Source organism: Schistocerca gregaria, chromosome 2 (genome assembly GCF_023897955.1).
Source record: "Schistocerca gregaria isolate iqSchGreg1 chromosome 2, iqSchGreg1.2, whole genome shotgun sequence".
NCBI classification, from domain to species: domain Eukaryota; kingdom Metazoa; phylum Arthropoda; class Insecta; order Orthoptera; family Acrididae; genus Schistocerca; species Schistocerca gregaria.
In genome coordinates, this window is record NC_064921.1 from 354,270,211 (window position 1) to 354,297,920 (window position 27,710).

Consider the following 27,710-nt stretch of genomic DNA (forward strand, 5'->3'; position numbering starts at 1 on the left):
TTGAGATTCAATTGCCATTCCCTGCAACATGCACCAATTCGTTGCAGATCCTCCTGCATTTCAGTACAATATCCTCTCGCTATACCACAGCATCATCCGCAAAAAGCCAGAGTGAACATCCACTGTCATCCACAACGTCATTTATGTATATTGTGAATAGCAATGGCCCTAAGACACTCCCCTGCGGCTGAAATCACTCTTACTTTGGAAGTCTTCTCTCCATTGAGAATGACATGGTGAATTCTGTTATCTAGGAACTCTTCAATCCAATCACACAATTGGCGTGATAGTCCATATGCTCTTACTTTGTTCATGAAACAACTGTGGGGAACTGTATCGAACGCCTTGTGGAATTCAAGAAACACGGCATCTACCTGGGAACCCGTGTCTATGGCCCTCTGAGTCTTGTAGACGAATAGCATGAGCTGGGTTTCAAACAATCATCTTTTTCAAAAGCCATGCTGATACCTACAGAGTAGATTTTTACTTTCCAGAAAAGTCATTATACTCGAACATAATACGTGTTCCAAAATTCTACAACTAATCAACATTAGAGATATAGGTCTATAGTTCTGCACATCTGTTCGACGTCCCTTCTTGAAAACGGGGATGACCTGTGCCCTTTTCCAATCCTTTGGAATGCTACCCTCTTCTAGAGACCTACAGTACACCGCTGCAAGAAGGGGGTCAAGTTCCTTCGCGTACTCTGTGTAAAATCGAACTGGTATCCCATCAGGCCCAGCGGCCTTTCCTCTTTTGAGCAAATTTAATTGTTTCTCTATCCCTCTGTCATCTATTTCAATATCTACCATTTTGTCATCTGTGCAACAATCTAGAGAAGGAACTACAGTGCAGTCTTCCTCTGTGAAACAGCTTTGGAAAAAGACATTTAGTATTTCGGCCTTTAGTCTGTCATCCTCTGTTTCAGTACCATTTTGGTCACAGAGTGTCTGGACATTTTGTTTTGATCCACCTAGCACTTTGACATAAGTGACATTTTAGTGCAATTTAAAAGCATTACAATCGAGAAAATCTTGTCGGTACTGGATTTAGTCACCTATCTTTCACATTTTTACTCTACTGTACACCAATAATCAGTAAGTGAAATCAAATAAAGCAAAAATATTATTAAAAAAATTACAAGTTAGATATGTTTTGGAATTGAAGCTATTTGGAACTGACACAAATTACTATTTTCAAGATAAGTAAAATAGTTAAAGCGATAAAGAAACTCATTTACAAATATCACATATAACATGAAAAGAAGATCTTTTGTTTCTCAGTACAAGATGGTTCACAACCAACAAAGTATGGTTTAATCAGCCATATGTTATATAAGTAGTTCTAAAAACATATAGAATACTACTTGCCATAAAAATCTCTAAGTGAAGAATTAACAAGATATTCCAAAAAACTTTAACATAATGTACAGCACTTAAATGTGTAAAATAAATGTTGCACAAAACACTACCTCATTGTAACAACAACAAAAACTGTAGAAAATAGTGGAAACTTCTAAAGTTTTGATGTTGGGCGCTACTGCACATTCCTTCATCTGATTCTAAAATCAATCACTAGACTGAAGCACTTACATACCAAACAACATCACTCTCCTCCATCTCTGTACAATAAAGATAATATTGCAATTTAATAACTGAAACTTTCAATAAATTATGTTGTATTTGAAAGTAGCAATATTTTAAGGAACATGTGCTCCTGCACAATATTATTGATTGCAATCTGCTTATAGAAGAGCATTATCGCATGGTGGTAAAATCAACAATGAACTCATTCTACCAAACACCTAGATAAAACTCTAAAATTAGTTTAAAAATTAAGCTTCAGTTAATAATGACAACTAACATTATATTAGGAAGTATTTCTTCACTGGCCTTTTTGCAGAAATAGAATTAACTATTACCTGGAGTATACAGCCCTGGAATGGTTCTCTGAAGGCTAACTGTTGTTGGTAAAGGGGATCCAATGTTCTTCTCGCAGTTGCAGTTTTTGCTTTAGCGATACACTTCTTTCCACTAACAAGGTAGACTTTGACATAGGGTGCTGTAACAATTAAAAAGTTTAAATATCTCAAATTATATACATCTGAGCACTCATATTTCTTCTGAAGTTTTCCAATTTTGAATGCTGTCAAAAACTTTATACTTGATGAATAGTAATTATAATAATTGTATTTACATACATCATTGATTAAAGCAATGTACTAAATAAAGTTATAATTTAATTATTTACACATGAGTAAGCTAATAATGGTCATCACACAACCTAAAAAGCAAAATTCATGATTTCTCTGGACTTGCAAAATGCATAAAAGGTAAAACTTGAAATAATGATGGTTTAGCTACTTCATAAAGAAGTAGGGCTGACTTCATTACTGTAATAACAGAAATTACTGCTGCACAAGTAAGAGTTAATATTAATGGCATTTTTATTAGTCTAGATAAAAAAGCTATAATGAGTGAAAACAGAAGTGTGAAAAGATGACAAACGTAGTTTTTGATATCAGTGTACATTCTGGGGTGAGCAGCTAGAATTGTGTGCTAATGCAGATTTATGATTTAGTTCCTTTTCCCTTTTCCCTAGAAATGTAAAGACTGAATGGATTTTTCTGAAGTGATAACTCACAATATGCTATGTATCAGTGTGTAGATGCTTTGAGCGACAGTCATCAATCACATAACAAAGAATTTTGTCTCCAGTTAATAGTACCAAATGTATATGGTTTCACAAGTTGTAGATAAAGAACAAATATATTTGATCCTTGTGTTTAGTAAAGATAATGACAAATATTTCTTACTTATTTCTCTGTATTCAAATTAGAAGAAGAAAAAGGCAATAAAACTGTTATTTACAAATATTCCATGATATTGATATAGGAGATAAACAAAAGAAAATACACACACATAAATGACAATAACTGCCAATTTACAAATTAATATTGCTTGTATTGCTTTTCACTGCCGTGAAATGCAGTATATTAGACACTGTATTTTTGGCAGCAAGATACATCACAGCAACATTACCATGAGTGTTATTAACTGCAAGAAATACTATGATTACTAATGTATACATAATGTTCCTGGACAGGAGCAATAGATGTCTGGTGTTTCATGCATCTAGAGAGAAAATGCAATTAGAGAAAAAAAGAATATCCTTTCAATACATGACAATGAATGGGAACAATAATGGGAAACAGAAACAGATTCAGTTAAATAGTTATGTGTTACACTGACAATGTTTACAATATTTCATTATGAATTAAATGTATCAACTGATTTACAAACACACACACACACACACACACACACAGAGAGAGAGAGAGAGAGAGAGAGAGAGAGAGAGAGAGAGAGAGAGAGAGAGAGAGAGTTAGAGAGAGAGAGAGAGCGAGAGCGAGACAGAGACAGAGAGAGAGAGAGAGAGAGGGGGGGGGGGGAGGGGGGAGGGGGGCGATGTTACCTATACTAGATTTCATTTATGTAACAGAATCAAGTAAAATCCTTTCTCTGTAAGAGTAAGATTATGTATTTTCTCTGCCTCATGATGACTGGGTGTTGTGTGATGTCCTTAGGTTGTTTAGGTTTAAGTAGTTCCAAGTTCTAGGGGACTGATGACCATAGCTGTTAAGTCCCATAGTGCTCAGAGCCATTTGAACCATTTTTTTAAGATTATGTAAGATTATGTTCTGAATATAAGATGTGATTCTTATTCTTAGTTTTATATTTAGGAATACTACTATTGCTTTCAGGTTGTACTCTTACAACAATCATAATAAATGTTATGTGTGAATACTGTTAATACATCTATCTCTTTACACTACTGTGCCAAAAGTGATTTGGAAAATAACAAATTAAATAATTTTTACTGAAGAATAGATATAACAAATGGAGTAATCATGTCAGTGAAAAATTATATATAACTGAACCATCACTAGTAGTCATTGAAATGTAAATCATATCTTTGTTCAAAAATTGATAGTTATATTTAAAAGGGATTGACAAATGTAAAAGTAGGAGTTGTTGTTGTTGTGGTCTTCAGTCCTGAGACTGGTCTGATGCAGCTCTCCATGCTAATCTATCCTGTGCAAGCTCCTTCATCTCCCAGTACCTTCTGCAACCTACATACTTCTGAATCTGCTTAGTATATTCATCTCTTGGTCTCCCTCTACGATTTTTACCCTCCACGCTGCCCTCCAATGGTAAATTTGTGATCCGTTGATGCCTCAGGACATGTCCTACCAATCGATCCCTTCTTCTAGTCAAGTTGTGCCACACACTTCTCTTCTCCCCAATCCTATTCAATACCTCCTCATTAGTTACGTGATCTACCCACCTAATCTTCAACATTCTTCTGTAGCACCATATTTCGAAAGCTTCTATTCTCTTCTTGTCCAAACTATTTATTGTCCATGTTTCACTTCCATACATGGCTACACTCTATACAAATACTTTCAGAAACGACTTCCTGACACTTAAATCTATACTCGATGTTAACAAGTTTCTCGTCTTCAGAAACGCTTTCCTTGGCATTGCCAGTCTACATTTTATATCCTCTCTACTTCGACCTTCTATCAGATATTTTGCTCCCCAAATAGCAAAACTCCTTTACTACTTTAAGTGTCTCATTTCCTAATCTAATTCCCTCAGCATCACCTGACTTAATTCCACTACATTCCATTATCCTTTGTTTTGCTTTTGTTGATGTTCCTCTTACATCCTCCTCTCAAGACACTGTCCATTCCGTTCAACTGCTCTTCCAAGTCCTTTGATGTCTCTGACAGAATTATAATGTCATCAGCAAACCTGAAAGTTTTTATTTCTTCTTCCTGGATTTTAATACCTACTCTTCTTTTGTTTCCTTTACTGCTTGCTCAATATACAGATTGAATAATATCGGGGAGAGGCTACAACCCTGTCTCACTCCCTTCCCAACCACTGCTTCCCTTTCATGTGCCTCGACTCTTTATAACTGCCATCTGGTTTCTGTACAAATTGTAAATAGCCTTTCGCTCCCTGTATTTTACCCCTGCCACCTTAAGAATTTGAAAGAGAGTATTCCAGTCAACATTGTCAAAAACTTTCTCTAAGTCTACAAATGCTAGAAACGTAGGTTTGCCTTTCCTTAATCTTTCTACTAAGATAAGTCGTAAGGTCAGTATTGCCTCACGTGTTCCAACATTTCTATGGAACCCAAACTGATCTTCCCCGAGGTCAGATTCTACCAGTTTTTCCATTCGTCTGTAAATAATTCGCGTTAGTATTTTGCAGCTGTGACTTATTAAACTTATAGTTTGGTAATTTTCACATCGGTCAACACCTGCTTTCTTTGAGATTGGAATTATTATATTCTTCTTGAAGTCTGAGGGTATTTCGCCTGTCTCGTACATCTTGCTCACTAGATGGTAGAGTTTTGTCTGGACTGGCTCTCCCAAGGCCGTCAGTAGTTCTAATGAAATGTTGTCTACTTCGGGGGCCTTGTTTCGACTCAGGTCTTTCAGTGCTCTGTCAAACTCTTCACGCACTATCGTATCTCCCATTTCATCTTCATCCACATCCTCTTTCATTTCCATAATATTGTCCTCAAGTACATCACCCTTGTATAGACCCTCTATATACTCCTTCCACCTTCCTGCTTTCCCTTCTTTGCTTAGAACTGGGTTTCCATCTGAGCTCTTGATATTCATACAAGTGGCTTTCTTTTCTTCAAAGGTCTCTTTAATTTTCCTGTAGGCTGTATCTATCTTACCCCTAGTGAGATAAGCCTCTACATCCTTACATTTGTCCTCTAGCCATGCCAGCTTAGCCAATTTGCACTTCCTGTCGATCTCATTTTTAAGACGTTTGTATTCCTTTTTGCCTGCTTCATTTACTGCATTTTTATATTTTCTCCTTTCCTCAATCAAATTCAATATTTCATCTGTTACCCAAGGATTTTTACTAGCCCTCGTCTTTTTACATTCTTGATCCTCTGCTGTCTTCACTACTTCATCCCTCAGAGCTACCCATTCGTCTTCTACTGTATTTCTTTCCCCCATCCCTGTCAATTGTTCCCTTGTACTGTCCCTGAAACTCTGTACAACCTCTGGTTTAGTCAGTTTATCCAGGTCCCATCTCCTTAAATTCCCACATTTTTGCAATTTTGTTCAGTTTTAATCTACAGTTCATAATCAATAAATTGTGGTCAGAGTCCACATCTGCCCCTGGAAATGTCCTACAATTTAAAACCTGGTTCCTAAATCTCTGTCTTACCATTATATAATCTATCTGATACCTTTTAGTATCTCCAGGATTCTTCCATGTATACAACCTTCTTTTATGATTCTTGAACCAAGTGTTAGCTATGATTAAGTTATGCTCTGTGCAAAGTTCTAACAGACAGCTTCCTCTTTCATTTCTGAGCCCCAATCCATATTCACCTACTATCTTTCCTTCTCTCCCTTTTCGTACTGTCGAATTCCAGTCACCCATGACTATTAAATTTTCGTCTCCCTTCACTACCTGAATAATTTCTTTTATCTCATCATACATTTCTTCAATTTATTCATCATCTGCAGAGCTAGTTGGCATATAAACTTGTACTACTGTAGTAGGCATGGGCTTTGTGTCTATCTTGGCCACTATAATTTGCTCACTATGCTGTTTGTAGTAGCTTACACGCACTCCTATTTTTTTTAAAATTCATTATTAAACCTTCTTCTGCATTACCCCTATTTGATTTTGTTTTTATAACCCTGTACTCACCTGACCAGAAGTTTTGTTCCTCCTGCCACCGAACTTCACTAATTCCCACTATATCTAAATTTAACCTATTCATTTCCCTTTTTAAATTTTCTAACCTACCTGCCTGATTAAGGGATCTGACATTCCACGCTCCGATCCATAGAATGCCACTTTTCTTTCTCCTGGTAACGACGTCCTCTTGAGTAGCCCCCGCACGGAGATCTGAATGGGGGACTATTTTACCTCAAGGATATTTTACCCAAGAGGACGCCATCATCATTTAACCATACAGTAAAGCTGCATGCCCTCGGGAAAAATTACGGCTGTAGTTTCCCCTTGCTTTCAGCCGTTCGCAGTACCACAACAGCAAGGCCGTTTTGGTTAGTGTTACAAGGCCAGATCAGTCAATCATCCAGACTGTTGCCCCTGCAACTACTGAAAAGGCTGCTGCCCCTCTTCTGGCCTCTCAACAGATACACCTCCGTTGTTGTTGCACCTACGGTACGGCTACCTGTATCGTTGAGGCACGCAAGCCTACCCACCAACGGCAAGGTCCATGGTTCAAGGGGGGAGTTGTAATGAATAAAAATTGGGAAGAAAATTACAGTTTTAAAGGGTTTTCCAACTAAGATTTCACATTGGTAGAAGAAACACTACAGCACTGGGAACTGAAGATGTTAAGACACAAATTTACAGAATAATAAACAGCTGAAAAAAGTACAGTGGAAATGCAGAAAGTGTTTGATCCTAAACAAATTAAGATAAGTATTTTCTTTGCAAATGAACATGTGAATAAAAACATGAGAAAGTTATACTATAATGACTAAATTTGGTCTAATATTGATGTGGTTCTTCCGGAGTATAGGAAGAAACAAAGCAGTTGAACATAATACATCCTACCAAAGCAAATCTGCAAACTGGAATGGACAAAAAGAATTTGATATTATTAAGACAATTAGCACTGAGCTGTTCATAACATGAAACACTTATTTTCCAAGAAAATAGCTGATACGCAGTTTTCTTCAGTTGTACTTTTTGAGGTAAGTAAGGCATTTATAAGAGGCAGCTAAAGTACTTGAGTAACTCTGAAGATGTTTGGCAGTTGTAGAGCTGCAATATCTATTCAAGTAGTTAACTACATGTGGACAGATGTCCAAAGTTTCATTGATAAATGTGTTGACAGTGCTGACAGTTACTACACTGACAATACCAGTTGTAATGGCATTCACTCCTGCTGATGTTGTATATTGTTTGGTGACATTCCATTATCACATATTATTGATTAACAACCTTCATACTAAATGCCAGTGTTGATTGTGATGTGGATGGTGACATGCTAAGGAACACTATGATTATGACCACATAATTTAATTTCAATTTGAAAGAAACTGTCTAAAAATCTATTTGCAACCAAAACATAAAGATTTTTATATTTTTATTCAATGAAATATAGTCATTTAAATTTGCATGTCACATATTGATAGCATGTATAGCTTCCAGGGTAATAGCTAGAGTGAACAGACCTTATAACATTATCTTACATGACCTTGCTATGTTGGTACTCCAAACACCTGAAAGCAAAGGGACACTACAGCTATTATATTTATAAATAACATACAGCTGTACTGTGTGGTTTAATGAAGATGAATTTGTCTTGGATAAAATATTTGGGAGGTAAAATTATTCCTTATTTGCATCTGTGAGTGGTATCTACACCAGAGAATGTTGTCATCAGGTGTCACAAAACTGCCGTTGGTGTAGTGGAAGCACAAGAGTGTGGAATGCCACATCCATCAGTAGGGTAGGCAGATTACAGAATTTAAAAATGCAAACATACAGACTGGAGTCAGATTCAATGGAAATTAGTTAAGTATGGTTGTATGAAGAAAAGGGCTACTGCTGAAATTATTACAGGGTTATCAAGACAAAACAAAACAAGTGTAACACAGAAGTAGGTCTAATAATAAATAAGAAAAAAGGAATGTGGATGAGCTACTATGAACAGTATAATCATAGCCAACCTAGATCCAAAGGCAGCACCCATTACTAGTTTATAAGTTCTAATAGACATTGTGATATAGTTCCATAATCAATTAGCAATTATTGAGTCAAAGTCAATCACAGCACCTACAACAGGCACTTCAACCCTTACCTAAATTGCTATTACGCAGTTCTATTTTTTATACGTGAGACATGTGTATAACAACAGCACAACATTATGGTTGCTTGCTTATTCCATCGACACCATACAGTTCACATATGATCCCAACCTAAATGAACAGTATAATCATAGCCAACCTAGATCCAAAGGCAGCACCCATTACTAGTTTATAAGTTCTAATAGACATTGTGATATAGTTCCATAATCAATTAGCAATTATTGAGTCAAAGTCAATCACAGCACCTACAACAGGCACTTCTACCCTAACCTAAATTGCTATTACGCAGTTCTATTTTTTATACGTGAGACATGTGTATAACAACAGCACAACATTATGGTTGCTTGCTTATTCCATCGACACCATACAGTTCACATATGACCCCAACCTAAATCGCTGTTACATAATTCTTTTTTATACATAAGACATGTGTATAGCAACAGCACAACGTTGAGGTTGCTTGCTGATTCCTTAGAGACCATACGATTCTCTTAAAATAGTATTTTAATATTAATGTAAGAAATCCACATCTCACAGGCTGAAACCAGTTAAATTCATCACCACTTATTTTTCTACCATGAACTGAAGATTATAACACCTACAGATCATAACAGGATAATAAGTTTCATGCAAGACCTACTCATTTGGCTAATTCCAACATGGTGTTACATATTAACAAAAGCTGTTATGCTCAATATTGAAAGTCAATTATAAGACTGCTATCAGTGTAACATTCATTCATCTGATGACAGAGGAGCAAAGAGCATGTTTTACACATACTACTATAATGCAAATGCATCAGGTGAATTAATATGAATAAAATATTAGTCATAATATTAAATCCTCCATAACTTTGGAAATAATCAGACTTGCAAAATCTAAGACCAGTTTTGGAATCAGCACAAAAATTCCTTCAAGATGTGGCATTTTTCCCCTCATTCCACAGTTGATTTAAATTGCATAAAATTCCATTTATTTTATTTTGCTAAGATGACAGAATGGGATCAGGAAGCAACAGTTGACTCAGATATTATTGCTAGCACATTTGCATACATCATGATTAATTCTGCCTTCAGGCAGCTTAATTCTATTATGAAGTACATATTTATAATTTTTTTTGAGAGCTCACATCCTTTCAACTGGTGGGGAGACACATCCTAATACATAAACTTCACAGCAATGCCAGAAGGCAGATCAGTGTGGGTTGATGTTGAAGTAAGCTGGTGAGACCAACACTGCCTGTGTTATTGTGAATGCCTTTCAAAAGTAGGTTGGCAACAGAGCAAAACCACAGCTGATGTCTGCTGTTCTTATGAACTCTGACTGTGAACAATGCTTACATAACAAACATTGTAGTATGAATCCTGTTTCAGACTTATTTATATTTACCTAGCATAAGTGAAGTCTGGGACCAAAATCCTGAATGGATTGCAGCCAGTTTAATTCACTGTGTTATTGATGAAATAAAAAAGTTGAATTTGTTATGCCAGTTGAATAGTGGGTCCAGAATTAAGTTTTTACTGACTCTGAGTGAAAAACAACATCCCATGCAGATGAAGAAGAGATTGAAAAAATGTGTGAATAAAGGAATAATTCATAGAAAGAAATGATTCATATTGTTAAACTACATGAGAATTAAATTATAATGGGAAATTGGAATTCAATAACAGGAAAAGGCAGAATGGAAAATAGTGGGTGAACACATACTGAGGAAAAGAATGAAAGGGGAAGCCACCTTGTGCAGTTTTGCACACAGTGCAATTTAATCATTGCAGAAACTTGGTATGAGAATCACAAAAGATGGATGTACATATGAAAGATACCTAGTGATACAAGAAGGTTACAGATTGATTATATAATGACAAAAACAAATTTTGAAACAAGATTTGAAACTGAAATACATTTCCTGGGTCAGATGTGAACACTGGTCATAATAGCAGATCATAACTGAAGAAACTGCAGAAAGGTATGAAATTAAAGAAATGGAATGTGGATAAGTTGAAAGAACTGCGTTTTCTCTTAGTTTCAAAGTGAGCACTGGACAAAAGTTGACTGAGACAGGAGAAAGGAATATGGTAGCTTTGAGAGAAGGAATAGCAAAGACAGTAGACGAATAGCTAGGTAAAAATACAAGGCCCTTAGAAATCCCAGGATAGAGCATGAGTTACCTATTCGAATTTGTATTGCAACAATCATATATGGGTGTAGTAGTGGGAGTCTGAGTGGTGTATTCATCAGTGCTGGCAGCAGGTGAACACGGGGTATTGTCACTGTAATTATTCAACAAGGCCAGTGCCATGTTGCAAGGCAGGTTAGATTATTGAAACAGCAAACTCAGTTATACTGAACAGCTACTGCAGCAAGGGGCACGGTAGATTTCCACACTGAGAGTGGTAGAGGTGTTTTAGGATAAGAAGCTGGTAGTAGTGCATATGCACAACAAACATGATATTGCCCACTATAGGTACTGGACATTTTTATTATGAAGTTATTCTCAGTCTTGCAACCCTACCATTTCAACAGGGCTGTGGCAGATGAGGTTGCCACAAGGACCTGCAGTTCTTGGCTGCAGCCCCTGGATGTAGTGCCACAGCACAGCTGGCCATCCCAGGTCAACACCAATAGTGTGGCTGAGTCCTGCCCAGGTGCAGTGGTCACTCTCCCATGTGTACTAGCCATCTACAACAGTCGCATGACAGGCACCTCATTGTGGTGGGGGCCCAATGCCGTGACCCACTTGGGCATTGCCCGGGCTGGAGCAGATACAATGTCACCAAGTACACCCTGCTGGCAAAGGGCTGTGCAGCCAGCTCAAATGACACCATCAGCAGCCCACAGAGCAGCTGCATCAGCATTGTGGGATGTGCACAAGACCACCCAATCAGAATTCAGCAGCCAGACACTGACCTGATGCTCTATGCCATGCAGATGCTTCCCTACAGAACTTGTTTCATTTGGAGCCGCCTTTTATTGGAGTTTCCTGAGCTCTCATCTCACTTTCACCACCAGTTCACATCATCCTGACTCACAGCTGCCCCAGGGGGGAGAGGGGGGAAGGGGGTGCTATAAATTGATCAAAGGAGAAAATATAAAATTGCAGCAACTAAAGAAAGCAGAAGGGAAAACAGACATCTAAAAAATGGGACAAATATGAAGAGCAAATGGGTAATGCAGCTATGAATAGACAAGATATACAAAGTCGTAGAAGCATGCATAACTAGGGGAATAATAGATGCCACCTATAGGTAAATTTAAGAGACCTTTGGCAAAAAGAGAAGCACATGTATGAATATTAGGAGCTCAGGTGGCAAGTCATTACTCAGAAACAATGGGAAGGTTGAAAGATGAAAGAAATATACAGAATGTATGTACATAGGAAATAAACCTGAAGACAGTATTATGAAAAAGGAAGAGGAAGTGATAAAAACAAGTTAGGAGATAGGACACTGCGACAAGAACTTCACAGGACACCTAATGTGGAACAAGGCACTTGGAGTGGGTGACATTCTCTAAGAATTATTAAGATACTTTGGAGAAGACACCATGACAAAATCATTCGATCTACCATGAAAGAGACTCCAGACAGGTGGAAAACCCTCACAATTAAGAAGATTGTTATAATTCCAACTTCAAATAAGGTTGATGCAGATGGGTGTGAAAGCTCCAAAACTAAAGCTGAATAGGGTAAAATGTTCTTACAAGAACATCAGTTAAATAAGTCACGGTGGCAAAACACCGACATGAATTATTTATGAAAGAATGGAAAGACAGGCAGAAGGTGACCTCAAGTTTGGGTTTCAGAGAAATGTTGGAACACAGGAGGCAAAACTAACCCTTTCATTTATGGTAGAATATAGACTGAAGAGGAGCACAACTTCCCTTTGATCGTTCACATGTTTATTCAGCTTGCTGGAGGCTATCACTTACTACCATGTTCAATATATAATTTTCAAAAACCTAAAAATCAACAGAAAGTTACACAAGTAGCATTAAATTTGGAGGTTTACAAAAAGTTTTAACAGTCAGGTTACCTTCCATTCAGAAGGCTGTTACATGCAGCGACTGATAGCCGAAATCTAATATTTACAAGTTTTAACATTGTTGGCTGGAGACCTTACTTTGAAATTATGAAGATAGCAGGGATAAAAAGTTATCTAAAACTTGTACAAAAACCAGACTGCTGTCAACGAACATAAAAGTGAGGTAGTAGTTGAGAAAGGAGTGGGGTAACAGTCTAGCCTCTGCTCAATGTAATTTAATCTGTACATCTTGCAGGGAGTGAAGGAAACCAAGGCAATAAGGTCCTAAGGTTGTGTAGAAATAAATAAAAATCTTGAGGTTTACTAGTGACATTGTAAATCTTTCAGAGACAGTAAAAGTCTCAGAAGAGCAGCTAAATAAAATCTTGAAGCAAGTTATGAGATGAACATGGTTAATGGACTGTAGTCAGATTAAATCAGACAATATTGAGGGAAATAGGTCTGGAAGTAAGATGCTAAAAGTAGTAGAAGGATTTAGCTGTTTTGGCAGCAAAATAAATGATGACAGCCAAAGTAGAAAGGATATAAAATGTGGACTGTCTGCAAAAAGACAAGCATAACTGAAAGAAAAGGAATTCGTTAACATCAAACATAAATTTAACTGTTAATGAGTTTTTTCTAAACATATTTTTCTGGAATGTAATCTTATGTGGATGTGAAAGGTGGATAATAAACACTACAAGTACGAAGAGAATAAAACATTTTGAAAAGATTTAGACAAGATGTCTGTACAGTGCATAAAGTGGCAATTGACTGTAAATGATTAAAAGTGTGAATTGATCCACGTGAGTACTAAATGGAATCTGTTAAATTTTGGTTACACAATAAATCATAGAAATCTAAAGGCAGTCAATTCAGCTAAATACCTAGGAAAAACAATTACTAACAACTTAAACTTGCACAATCAATATATAATGTTGTGGGAAAAGTGAACCAAAGACCACTTTTTATTGGCAGAACACTTAGAAGGTGCCATAAATTCACTTAGAAGACTGCCCACGCTACACTGATACAACCTCTGCTGGAGTATTTCTGTATGGTATAAGATCCTTGCCTGATAGGACAGATGGAGAACATCGAAAAAATTCAAACATGAAATAGGGGAGAGAGTGGCAAGGCTGAAAAGAAAGTCGTTTTTTGATGCATCAAGATATTTCAAGAAATTTCTGTCTCCAACTTACTCATCTGCAGGAGAAAATATTTTGTTGACACTCACCTACATCGGGAGAAACAATGACTGTAATAAAATAAGAGAAATCAGAACCTGCAGAGAGAGATTAAAAGTGTCTGCTTTTTCCAGTACACTGTTCAAGACTGGAGTGGTAGAGAAAGTAGTTACTGGACTGGACTAACTAAAAAGGTGGTGCTCACATTAATGTCACTGGACTAATTAAAATGTATATGGTATTTTGTAAAAATACCTTGGTAAATATGGGTGAATGATCATAACAATTACTTTATATGACAGTTTAAAAATAGTAATGTTTCTTGACATCACAGGTAAACTTATCGAGAGTCATTCATTCACTCCCTGGATCCATTCACTCCTTGATTCATACATCTTGTTCCATAAATCCCATCATGAAGGAGACTCTTCACATAAGTGCATCAAGTCAAGCTATACATTAATAGGCAGAAGTGGCCACTGCACTGCCTACTTTCAAGTATACTAGTAACAACAATGTTAGAAAGGGAACACTTCCCTGACACAGGGTTATTAATAGACTAAATATTTAGAGCATTTTAAATGGAGGATAGTTTCATTCCAGAATTACTACACTAAATAAGTAAATGATAATAATTTGTCATTTGGATTATCAACACTGAAATAGTACAAAATTAGTACACATCAGCAAAAAGTGTGAGCAGTAAGAATGCTACATGAAATAAGTAACTGAGCAACTAGTAATGCCCTCTTCAGAAGGGTATGACCATTGCTATGTATATTTTCCACTAAACTTACTCTCTACTAATAATTGCACCTAATAATAATTTTCAGTTTCATTTGGATTGTGATTTACAGCTGCATTAAAAGACAGAAAAACATATCCCTACAGATTGTACCTCCTTGTATAGGATTCAGAGAGGAGTTCTTTATACTGGAGTGAGGTCTTCAGCAAACTCCAATTATAATTAACAATGTTGTGATGTTAATTTTGAGCTGTTAAGTTGACTTTAACCTTGGCTATTTATAATATCTGAGAAATCAGCACCAGTGGGAATGATGATAGTGACAATGCTACCATATTAAATTTGGTTTGAGCAAGCACAATATTTTGTAGCAGTTCAGTAACAATTAATTATGAATGTAGTTTCTGAGAGGTGCATCTCTTTGTCATAACATACCTTTGAATATCTCACATACACTGTTCTAGTCCAATCCATTGATTTGTGACAGTATTTTTCTTTTTTAATAAGAGATTACCATGAGATGATACTTGTACCTTTATTAATACTATATCCTCAGCTCTAAAGTACTCTGAAAAAAGTTGCCCGGACAGGTTGTTAATGAAAGTTAGTTTGCTATTTTCACGTTCCATGGATCATTTGCATGAATTTATCTATTTATTTATTTATTTTTGAGAAAATAACATAAATATATGTGTTAGCAGTTGCTGCCCACCACCTTTCACACAATTCAATAGTACAAATTCGTCTACAGAAAAGAAGGAGTTGTCAACATTTTCAGTTTGTTTTCAAATTTTACTTTGCTGTCCGCCAATCATTTTATATCACTCAATAAGTGAACAGAAATTGCTGTGGGAGCTTTGTGCGCCCATTTTTGTGCTAAGGACAACCTTTTTGCGGTGTAACAAATGTAATTTTCTCTTCTGGTATTGTACGTATGTGCAGCATTGCTCCTTAAGAACTACAGTGGACTATTTACAACAAACTTCATGTGACAATAAATATACTTTGTCTACAAAACAATAATGGGTGAGCACCAGATAGTATTTTTACAGCACATTTTTGAACAATGAAGACTTTCTTTCTTAAAGATGAGTTACCCCAGAACATTATTCCATATGGCATTACGGTATGAAAATATGCAGAATATGTCAATTTATTGATCAGTCTCTCCTGAAGATTTGCAAGTGCCGATGGGCTGACCTAAGTTGTTTTATAAGTTCCAAAGTGTGCATTTTGCAGTTTAAAGTCTCAGTAACATGGACCAAGGAATTGTCAAGTATGCAGCCTATTTATTATTTCCTCACCCACGAGTGACACTTACCATCGGTGCAGTACTGCTAGATTTGCAGAACGGAATATGCTATGTCTTTTTAAAATCAAGAGGTTGATGATTTGCAGAAAACCAATCAATTATACTTTTAAGAACACTGTTTATCATTTCTTCTGTTGCTATATGTATGCATGCTTGGATTGATTACAACAGTACAGTTATCCACAAAAAGAACTAACTCTTCTTGTTGTATGTTAGACAAAAGATCATTTGCAATGATTCTAAGTGCTGGATTGGATGAAACAAGTCGTTTTAGGATTTTCAAAAAGAGCTGTTTTCAGTTTAAAGTCACACCAATGTGGACACCTAAAATTTTGGAGTATCCACACAGTTTACTATTTCTTCACCATGCATGAAAATTATCATTCATGTAATACCGCTATATTTGCATCCTGAATATGTTGTGTCTTTTTAAAATTAATAGTGAGACCACTCACAAAAAATAGGTCAATGACACATTAAGAATACTATTTAACATTTTTGCTCTTGCTGTATGTACATTCAGATAGATTACAATAGCAGAGTCATGCTTGAAAAGAATTCTGTTTGTTACATATGATGGAAGGTCTTTTCCATAGGTTGTTGTTGTGGTCTTCATTCCAGAGACTGGTTTGATACAGCTCTCCATGCTACTCTATCCTGTGCAAGCTTCTTCATCTCCAAGTACCTGCTGGAACCTATACCCTTTTGAATCTGCTTAGTGTATTTATCTCTTGGTCTCCCTCTACCATTTTTACCCTACACGCTGCCCTCCAAAACTAAACTGGTACCTTGATGCCTCAGAATCAACTGATCCCTTCTTCTAGTCAACCTGTGACGCAAATTTCTGTTCTCCCCAATTCTATTCAGTACCTCCTCATTAGTTATGTGATCTACCCATCTAATCTTCAGCAGTCTTCTGTAACACCACATTTCGAAAGTTTCTATTATCTTCTTGTCAAAATTATTTATTGCCTGTGTTTCACTTCCATACAGGGTTACACTCCATACAATTACTTTCCATACAATTACTTTCAGAGAAGACTTCCTGACACTTAAATCTACACTCAATGTTAACAAATTTCTCTTCTTCGGAAACACTTTCCTTGCCACTGCCAGTCTACATTTTATATCCTCTCTACTTCGACCACATCAGATATTTTGCTCGTCAGTTAGCAAAGCTCATTTACTGCTTTAAGTGTCTCATTTACTAATCTAATTCCTTCAGCATCATCTGATTTAATTAGACTACATTCCATTATCCTCATTTTGCTTTTTTGATGTTCATCTTATATCCTCCTTTCAAGACAATGTCCATTCCATTCAACTGCTCTTCCAGGTCCTTTGCTGTCTCTGACAGAATTACAATGTCATCCACAAACCTCAAAGTTTTTATTTCTCCTCCATGGATTTTAATTCCTACTCTAAATTTTTCTTTTGTTTTCTTTACTGTTTGCACAGTATATAGATTGAATAACATCGGGGAGAGGCTACAGCCCTGTCTCACTCCCTTCCCAACCACTGCTTCTCTTTTATGCCCCTTGACCTGTGCAGCTGCCATCTGATTTCTGTACAAATTGTAAATAGCATTTCATTCCCTGTATTTCACCCCTGACACCTTCAGAATTTCAAAGAGGGTATTCCAGTCAACATTGTCAAAAGCTTTCTCTAAGTCTACAAATGCTAGAAATGCAGGTTTGCCTTTCCTTAATCTATCTTCTCAGATAAGTCATAGGGTAAAGTGTTCCAACATTTCTACAGAATCCAAACTGATCTTCCCTGAGGTCAGATTCTACCAATTTTTCCATTCGTCTGTAGTATTTTGTAGCTGCGAGTTATTAAACTAATAGTTCAGTAATTTTTACATCTGTCAACAGTGGTAACAGTACCCCTGATAAAAGAGTCTCTAGGACATTCAGTGGATCACTCAGAACATTGTGCTAAGGTAATATTGGCATATTACCTCATGTACTTCTTTCACAACTGGTTTCTCAGTGAACTGTTTTGGACATTGTTACTTCTGCACCCCTGTTTGTCCATTGATAGACCATCTTGACTGTCTCACTCGTACAAAATATGTATTTACAACTAACAGAAATGTATATAATACTCAACTGTATAGCTATTGTTGACATCTCTGTCTCCCTTATAAAACCTTAATGTATGAAAGTGGTTTGAAAAGTTCTTGGACCAGAGTAGAAAAAAAAGTACTTACATCAGTGAAACTTTTTTTATTTTTCAATGTTGTCTTCTCCTTGTAGATTAATGCACTTGGTGCAACGATGTTCCAGTGCCTTGACCCATCTCGAAAATGAGTTTCCTCCAGGCCTGCAAAATAGTTGTCAACTCTGGCTATCAATTCTTCGTTTGAAGTGAATCTTCATCCACCAAGAAAAATTTTCAGTTTTGGAAAGAGGTGGAAGTCTAATGGAGCCATATCAGGTAAATAAGGTGGTTGTGGCAACAATTCATACCTTAGTTCATGCAATTTTGCCATGGAGATGGCACATGTGTGCGTTCGCGCATTGTCTTGATGGAAGATGACTTTCTCCCTTGCTTAACCTGGCCTTTTTTCATGTATCTTTTGTTGGAATTAGTCCAAGAGATTACCATAGTATTCTCCAGTAATTGTTTGCCCAGTGGGGAGATAATCTACAAACAGAATCCCCTTTGCATCCCAGAACACTGATGCCATGACCTTTCCCGCCAAAGGAATTGTCTTTGCTTTCTATGGTGGTGGAAAATCAGCATGTTTCCACTTCTTTGAATGTTGGTTTGTCTCTGCAGTATAGCAGTGCACCCAAATTTCATGTGTGGTCTCAGACTGGTGCAAAAAAATTTATTCATTTCTCCTAAAACAGGCCAAACATCGTTCTGATAAGTCCATTCTCATGCGTTTCTGAAGAGTCGCAGCACCCATCTCGCATATAATTTTTTCATTTCTAATTCTTCAGTTAAAATGGGATATACCCTTTCAGATGACATCTGGCAAGTGTGAGCAATTTCATGCACTTTCAATCGGTGATTTTGTGCACTTTTGCAATGATTTCTGGAGTAGCCACATATATTGGCCAATCACTGCGAGGATCATCATCTAAGCTCTCCCAGCCAAGTTTAAATTCAGTCCCCTGCATATTCTGGAAAACGGCATGAATGTCTGCTTTCATACTTTTCTTTACAATGTACTTAATCACTGCTCAAATCTCAATTTTTTCCATCTTCGCAAATCACTATGCCGGAACAACAGAGCCACATCACCACCACAGCTCTTTTCAAAGAACACTGATGTGGCATGTGTTTACCGACAGCAATCCAATGAATATCATGTAAACAAATTGTTGCACTAGCACTGACCTCTCATGGCGATTCCAAGAACGTTTCAAACTATCCTTGTAAAAGAGGAAAAAGAAAACCAGAATTTAGAAAATTTGTATAAAACATGTATATCATATCATTTGAGAGACTGTAGTAACATGAAAATGCTGAAACTAACTATCAAGATTTCAGAGCTGTGGATTCATTCATTGAGGAATAAATGGAGGATGGAAAGATAACATTCTAAAGTTCCTGCATCCATGTAAGACATCTAGCCCCAACATTCCACAGTTACGTGTACACTTGTATCACATGCAACAGGAAATGCATGTATGCAGTATTTGAAATGTGGTGCAGTTAATGAGGAGGTAGTTCTCTCTCTCTCTCTCTCTCTCTCTCTCTCTCTCTCTCTCTGTGTGTGTGTGTGTGTGTGTGTGTGTGTGTGTGTGAGGGTGGGGGCTGTAAAAATTGCAGAGAGAGACCAAGAGACAAGTATAGTATGCTTGTTTTTTGTGGGGTGCAGTAGTTATTTGGAGATGAAGAGGCTTGCACAGAATAGAGTTGTATGGAGAGCTGCATCAAACCATTCTTTGGATTGAAGACCACAAAAACAACAACATCTATTATGTGTTGTTTTCTGGTTCACATTGCCATGTATGTAATTACTGAATTATTTATGAATAGCACCAACTGTATGTACAATACTCAAAGATGTGTAAAGCATTCAATAATAGTTCTCCAAACTGCCTCAGGACAGATTTTTATGAGTAGAATTTGAATCTTTTGGATCACAACTTTTTTGCTGTTGCACTGTAGTTGTTTCAAAAAGAGCCGATAATGACTGTTTAGTAGCTAGTAAATTCACCTACTATAACAACATACCATTCTTTTACTTGAGTGACTAATTTTCTCAATGTTTAATGCTGATGAAAAACTTTTAGATTTCCAGCCAGCTGGTAGCATAGAAGCACCACAAAATGCTGATGACTCTCACAGCTATCACCGTCTGATGGAAGGCCAAAATGTTATGATTATCCTCCAGTATATACCTTAAGATACTGCGGCACCCTTTCAGTTCTGTATGGACCAGTGGACGTAATGGATGGTTGAATGGTCTGAACATTTCATTTTTTGAGGTCCCTTACACTTTTGTTTGAAAATTGCTCAGTATAGAGAAGAAAAGTTAGTCTCTTGTCTCCTTCTTCTTCTTTATGGTCAGTCGTGTGTTTCAGTTAATACATGTCTGAAGCTGGATTTGATTTAGCTCTTTTCACTCATTTGGAGAAAAGAGCTATTCTTAAAATAGTTGACATAGAGTTTAATAAATTACATGGCAATATAGTTCTGTGTGGGCCTTCAGCTATTAGACTGCATGGTGTATCATGCCATCTGCCTCCTATTTTAGTAAAATGTCAAGAAAAGGAACACAATCATTCTCTTCTTGTTTCAACATGAATGCAATATTCTGTTGAATGATGTTTGGGTTATCTAGGAACTTGTATGGGGCCAGTAAGCTATTCTCCTAGAATAAAAATGTGCCATCAACATGGGAAAAGAAGTGCTAAGGTTTGATCTAGAGAGTCTGAAGTACTATTGCATCAAAGTGTTCCATCTACTGTTCAGCAATCCCAGCACCAGTGGGGTTACCATGGCTATTCATAAAAGTGCTCACTTTACTTGAAGTATTTATTTATTTGTACATTTATTTTATATGATAAGATAATGGCTCTCAATTCTTCTATTATATCCTGGCAGGCACCCTTAGAATTTCTCTGTATACTGTGTGGTATCATCAGTGCCTACATCTTGGTGCCTGCAACCACAGGTCACTTGCATACAGCCCACAGCCAGGTGCTGTGCTAGTGAGTTGGACAGTGCAGGAACGGCCCACACACATAGTTGCCTCCATGGTAACCATGGTTCACCATCATCAAGACTTTCAAGTTCATTTTGGATGTGGACTACTCAGGGATTCTGCTTCATAGCTCTCCAATTACGGTGTCACCCATGTACTCTGCTGATAGCTGTTCCAGTGGCTGTTCCAGCCCAGTCACTGTAGTATTGCATTATTCTGTTTTTGGCTTTTCTCTTGTTATGGAATAGACTTGTTTACTCATGCCTGTTGTTATTTGTCATTCCCAATCACAGACACAACAAACAGTGGCTACAAAGGATGGTCCTGGCATTGGTTTCCATTTTCTGCTCTGGTGGCACATCCTTATTTTCCAGTGCTGTGTCTAATCACCTCCAACGCAGGATCAGTGTACATGCTGTCTTCTTTTGTTTTGTTTTGTTTGTTTGTTTGTTTTGCAGATGGTGTTTAGCTTTAAGTTTTGGGGGAGATCCCCTTCTTATGCCAGCAAGAGGAACCCGTGTCATTATACAAACTTCTTAAGTTTCAGTCGATGCAGCTCACTCAACTGAAGGACAGGACAACATTGCTGTTGGAAGACTGACAGCTTCTGCAGCAAGCCCTGCTTCAATGTGTTGCCCAGACTGGTTACAACAGCAGCAGGCACCATTCAGCTCCACTGTTCTGCAAGTTTGATGCTACTGCAGAGGAATGGGTCAAATAAATACTGCAGCTATTTCAACATTTTACAGCCTACAACATTTCAAATGATGTTCATCACTCATATTTCTTTCCTTGGGTTGGTGCAGAAACCTGGTGCATTTGCATTAAGCTTTTCCCCCTTACTCAACCCCTCTCCTGGAAGTTGTTACAGTTATTGTTAAGCATTTCAATTCCCAGGCAGTGGTCACCATCACTTGGTATAAGTTCTTTCAATTAAAGCACCAACCTACCAAGTCCTATTGGCAGTGGCTCATGCAGTTATGTGGCATGACCCCACACCTGTAAATTTGTGTGTCCTTGTGGTAAGTGCTATGTGGATACCATGTTATGGGAGACTATTGTTCATAATGTTACTGTTTCCCCACTGCAGTCAGAGCTCCTCAAATTATCACACCCTTCAGTTGAGGATTCCACTTGTATAACTGAGGCACAGGAATTGTTTGACACCACAGAACTAGAAATGTTGCCTCCACTGGTGGCTGCTCTTGACACCCACAGGTCTTCTCCCTATATGTGTCTGCTTCATTTGGGTGCAGTAAAAAATCCACAGATGCCACAGTGGCAAATTGAAATCTTGCACCAGCGCTACATTTCTCATGACAGTGATGCTTGTCATTTCCGCTGAGCCAAATGCTTCTTTTGCAAAAAGGTTGGGCACATACAAGACATTTGCTCAAAACAACTGTTGGGCTTGTCTGTTCTCATGGTCACACCTGGTTCTGAGGTAGTGGATGTCAATCACTTTGATGTCAATGATGATTCAAAATCAGGATGGACCATTCCAGATGGATACTGGGTCTTCTGTGACGCTCATCAATAGGACCACATTCCATAAGCTTGGTTTCCCTGAAGCTCTGACACAGGCTCTCACCATGTATAATGGTGATTGCATCGCCATTCTATGCATTTGTCTTCTACAGATGCAGCACCAATCTATATCAAAGGCAATTCCTATCAACAGCATTTACTTCTTTCAAAGGTCCTAATATTTTTGAACTCAGTGCCTTTGACATCTTCAGCCTACAAATCTCTAATAATGTGGCAATGATTTACTCCCATATCCCCTAATGAAATGTCGTGTGACGAGGGCCTCCCGTCGGGTAGACCGCTCGCCTGGTACAAGTCTTTCGATTTGACGCCACTTCGGCGACTTGCGCGTTGATGGGGATGAAGTGATGATGATTAGGACAACACAACACCCAGTCCCTGAGTGGAGAAAATCCCCAACCCAGCCGGAATCGAACCCGGGCCTTTTGGATTGACAGTCTGTCGCACTGACCACTCAGCTACCGGGGGTGGACATATCCCCTACGACAGTGTTAAAAAGCCCTGTGACAAATACTGTCAACTTTTTGAGGACTCCCTGGGTGTGGAAAATGACTTTTCCACCCACATTACCTTGAAGGGTACCACAAGGCCACAATTTTTAAAAAGACGAGAGATTCCCCACACTGTTAGGGAGAATGTTGTGGCAGAGTTGAGACATATGCAGGACCTGGGGGCTTATCAAGCTCATTTCAAGTGGTCAGTGTACATCACCTTTCACTATAGAAAACCTAGTGGGGAACTCCACCTTTAAGCAGATTTTAAGTCCACCATCAACATGCAATCTATTGTGGATTTGTATCCTTTCCTTTGTCCTGAACAGTTAATGGACAAATTATAATGGGGCATGTCATTCTCAGAGATTGACCTCAAGGACACCTATTTGCAATGCCTGTTGGATGACGTTGCAAAATCCTTTCTTGTTCCCAACACTCACATGGGGCTGTTCCAAAATCAGCATCTCACCTTTGGCAGTGCTTCTGCCTCAACCATCTTCCAATGGTTTTTGAAGCACTTGATGCTGAAACTGCCTTTCTGTTCCAATTATCTGGATCACATCATCATCTAGGGCAGTATTCCACAGGAGCACCTCCAGGAATGCCTTTTCAAAACCCTCTGCAACACAGGACTCTGAAGCACCCAAGCTGTTCCCCCCTCCGCCAACTACAATGAGGCTATTTAGAAGCTGCCTTTTTCATAAATCTCACTGAACTTCAGACTGTTCTAAGCAAAGTATTGTATTATCTTTGCTTCATACCTAACAAATCTCAGATTGTGGCACCCTCATGTGCTCTCTGGTAGAAAAATATTACTTTCATCATGACACATGAGCAAGAAATAGCTTTCCAGACCTTAAAAAAATCTTGATTAGTGACAGATGTCTAATCCCCTTTGATAATGTGAAATCTGCAGTCCTTGCAGTGGATGCCTCCTCCTAAAGCAATGGGGAAGTGCTGTCCCAAAAGATAGGTGCCATGGACTGCCCAACTGCTTTCACATCAAAACTTCTAAACAAAGTTTGGTGAATTACAGTCAGCTAGAGAAGGAGGCCTTGGCAATCATCTATGGTGTTCCCAAGTTTCATCAGTATCTTTACGATTGGAAACTTTTTCTGCTCACAGACCGCAAACCTGTCACCAGTTTATTCTACCCTGCCAAACCTGCGCCCTTCCAGATGGCATAAAAACTCCAATGATTGGCACTTACTCTGCCCAGTTATAATGTAGAGATCCTCTGTCACCTCACAGCACCCTGCACCAATGCAGGTACACAATCTAATCTTCCTGTCAGATCAGGTGCAGAATTTGATTCTTCTGAGGAAGCTTGCTTTGACACTGACCACCATTAAATTACCATGACCATGGAGCAAGATGGTGCCCTCTGGATTCTTCACCAATTTATTCAGTCAGTCTGGCCATGTGATAAGAAATGACTTCCCAATGAATCTCTTTACCATTCATTTTCCTCAAGGGACACATTTTCATTCCATACTGGAGTTGAGCTGTTACACAAGTCAAATGAATAAACCTGGGTGCTGATTCCAGAATCTCTGCAGGGGTTGGCTTTAATTCATAAAAGACATTGGGGCATTGTCTGTATTAAGCAATTGGCTAGGCAGCACTGAATTTGGCTGGAATTGGAGAAGGACACTGAACACATGATCTCGCACTGCAGGGAATGTGCTGGGAAACTGTCTGCTCCTACTCAATAGTTTTTCAACTGGCTCCAACCAAAACCACAAGGCAATGAATATACATTGATTTTGCAGGGCCGTTTGGGGTTTGTAGTGTCTTATTGTAGTGGATACTTTTCCTAAGTTTCCTTTTGTGGTTCCTCTGACTTCCATCATGTCAGCCAACATGATTCGCAACAATCATTGAATCTGATAGAGGCCCAGGACTGACTTCAGCAGAATTTTCATCCTTCTGTAAAGCCAAAGGTATCACCCATGTCTGATCAGCACCTTCCTCCTCACAATCTAATGGGAAAGCAGATTGATTCACGTATACCTTGAAGATGCAAACATCAAAATTGCGGCAGTCCCACTTTACGCTCCATCTCCTCTGTCCTGTATGTTCCCCAGATGCTACCTCATCCTCCTCAAATCTCTATGCCAACCATAAGGTGTACTTTAGGGCTTTTAAGAGTGGCCATTAGTGGGAATCTGGAACTGAAGTTCAACCTGTGGGCAGAGCAACTTATGTTATTTGGGACAAGTTGGGATGCCATCATCACAGACACCAGAATCTGAATATGCTCAGTCAGATGGTATCTCCCCAAGCAATTATTATCCTTGGTGGGTTTCATACGAGCTGTTGAGCACTTCCAGCAGCATTCCTACATCATGACCACCATCACTGCAGCTGCAGTGTTTGGAGCCTTCATTGGCTCAGCCATGGGCACCACTCCCACCAGCACAGCAGTCCAAGGTGTCACAGGTCCTGGTGTCACAGTCTCTGTCATCACACCCTATAGTGGCCCCACCACTGATGTTGGCCATCTTAGGACCAAGTTCTGGCCGACCTCATTGTCCTGCCCCTTGTTCCTACCTTCAAGTGTTGCTGTGGTCCCTCACAGTACACCACTATGGTGAGACGTTTTTTGGGGGAAAGAGTGTGATAGCATCAATGCCTACAGCATGATGACTGCTGCCACACGGCACTGCACCACCAGCCATTCCCAGTACAGGCACAGCATTGGTGAGTTGGACAGTGCAAGTGTGACCCATGCACATAGCTACCTGTGTGTAACATAGCAATGCCCAGCTGATGTATTCATGTCAAATAACTGCACGACAGTTATGCACCAATCATGCTGTTCCACACCACAGTAAACTCACCAACAGTAGGGATATTCCTTTGCTGCCTGGGGCTTTACAAGCACATGCAGCACCTCTCTCCAGAAGTTTTGTTTTGGATTTCACTACCACTGATACAATGACACCAAACCATTCAGTCCATCATCATCAGGATTTAACTCCACTTTGGAACTGGACTACCCAGGGATTCTGCTTCTTGGCACTCCAATCTTGGTGCCATCCACAGATTTTGCTGATAGCTGTCCCAGTGGGTACCCTTGCCAAGTTATTGTAGTATTGTATTATTCTGTTTCCAGCATTCCCTTGTTGGGGAATAAACATGCTGTTATCTGTTGTTCCTCATTCAAGGACAAAACATAATGTATTTACCCAACTATAAGACAAAGTTTATGATGTGTCCATCATTCAGTAAATATGAGGTCATCTTGCTTTTTCAGATTACACTTTGGTTTTTAAGGTTAACATTTTTACTTTGGGTAGAAGTTTAATACAGAGACTGTGTTACATTTGCATACAAAGTTTTGGTAACTGAGGTAAAGTGCAGATTTAGTTTGACAATTTCAGAAGGGTGGGAAGATGGAGGCAGTAGCTCAACCAAGCAATGGGATGAATGTAGGGAGAGGAGCAGTGAGCAGACCCCAAAATTCATTCTTCTGCCAGCTATAGGAATGCATTAACATGCCTTGCTTTTTATGAACATCTACGTAAGCTGCAGTTTGACTGGATCTAAATGTAGTTAGAACTGAACTAGCATTAGAAATGAGCAGATATTCAGCACTCATATGGTCATTGTACATTTCTGTACAGGTGACATTAATTATAACATAAGTATGTTCAAACAGAGCACTTTAAAAGCTTCACAACAAATGAAACACAAGTTACACAGAGCTCAAGCACAGCTGCTCTACAACAAGCTGATTTTTAATGATGATGACAAATGATGAACATAGCACACTATTAGCCTAAAGTGTTCTGATTTATATTGATGTTGAGAAACATTGATCCACAAATTATTGTTCACAATTGGTTCACACAGATAAATGATGCTAATTTTAAGTTAACAGTATTTTGTGGAACTAAAGCCAAACATATGTGAGGTTGGGAGAAAATTTGATGTCATGGAAGTAAATGTTCATATATGGTATCAGATGATGTATAAATTATAGAATGTCATGTATAATTTTCCAAAAACCAAAGCACAGAATGTTCCATTCATTAGGGAAGGAAACTGTTCAGTATGTACAAGAGGAATGTAATGAACGTTTCCCTGTTACCAGTCAGATGTCTATTTAATTTTATGTGGTGTCAAATGTTACTGTCAATGTCAAAGGAATTAAAAGTGTTGTAATAAGAAGTCCTGGCAATGAAAAGGCCAAAATAATAGCCACTGTGTGTGCAGTGGTGGATGGTAGGAAGCTGCCTTCAAATCTGGTTGTCTTGCAGGAAAGCCTCACTAAAGGCTAAACTGCTTCTGGGACTTACGTTTATATGTCAAGACAAGAGATGAATGAATGAACTGATGA

General features: G+C 38.3%; 1 protein-coding gene across 6 annotated transcripts in view; it reads right to left on the minus strand.

The window, feature by feature from the left end:
• Positions 1–27,710, minus strand: part of LOC126337046 (regulating synaptic membrane exocytosis protein 2) — a 1,181,006-nt gene that overhangs the window by 178,495 nt on the left and 974,801 nt on the right. For all 6 annotated transcript variants that reach the window (XR_007565038.1, XR_007565036.1, XR_007565035.1 and 3 more), the window contains one exon: positions 1,922–2,061. Coding sequence is in view for 2 of the 6 variants with exons in the window: in XM_050001371.1 (XP_049857328.1) it covers positions 1,922–2,061 (140 nt within the window). In the remaining 4 variants the exon portion in view is untranslated. The remainder of the gene's footprint in view (positions 1–1,921; positions 2,062–27,710) is intronic.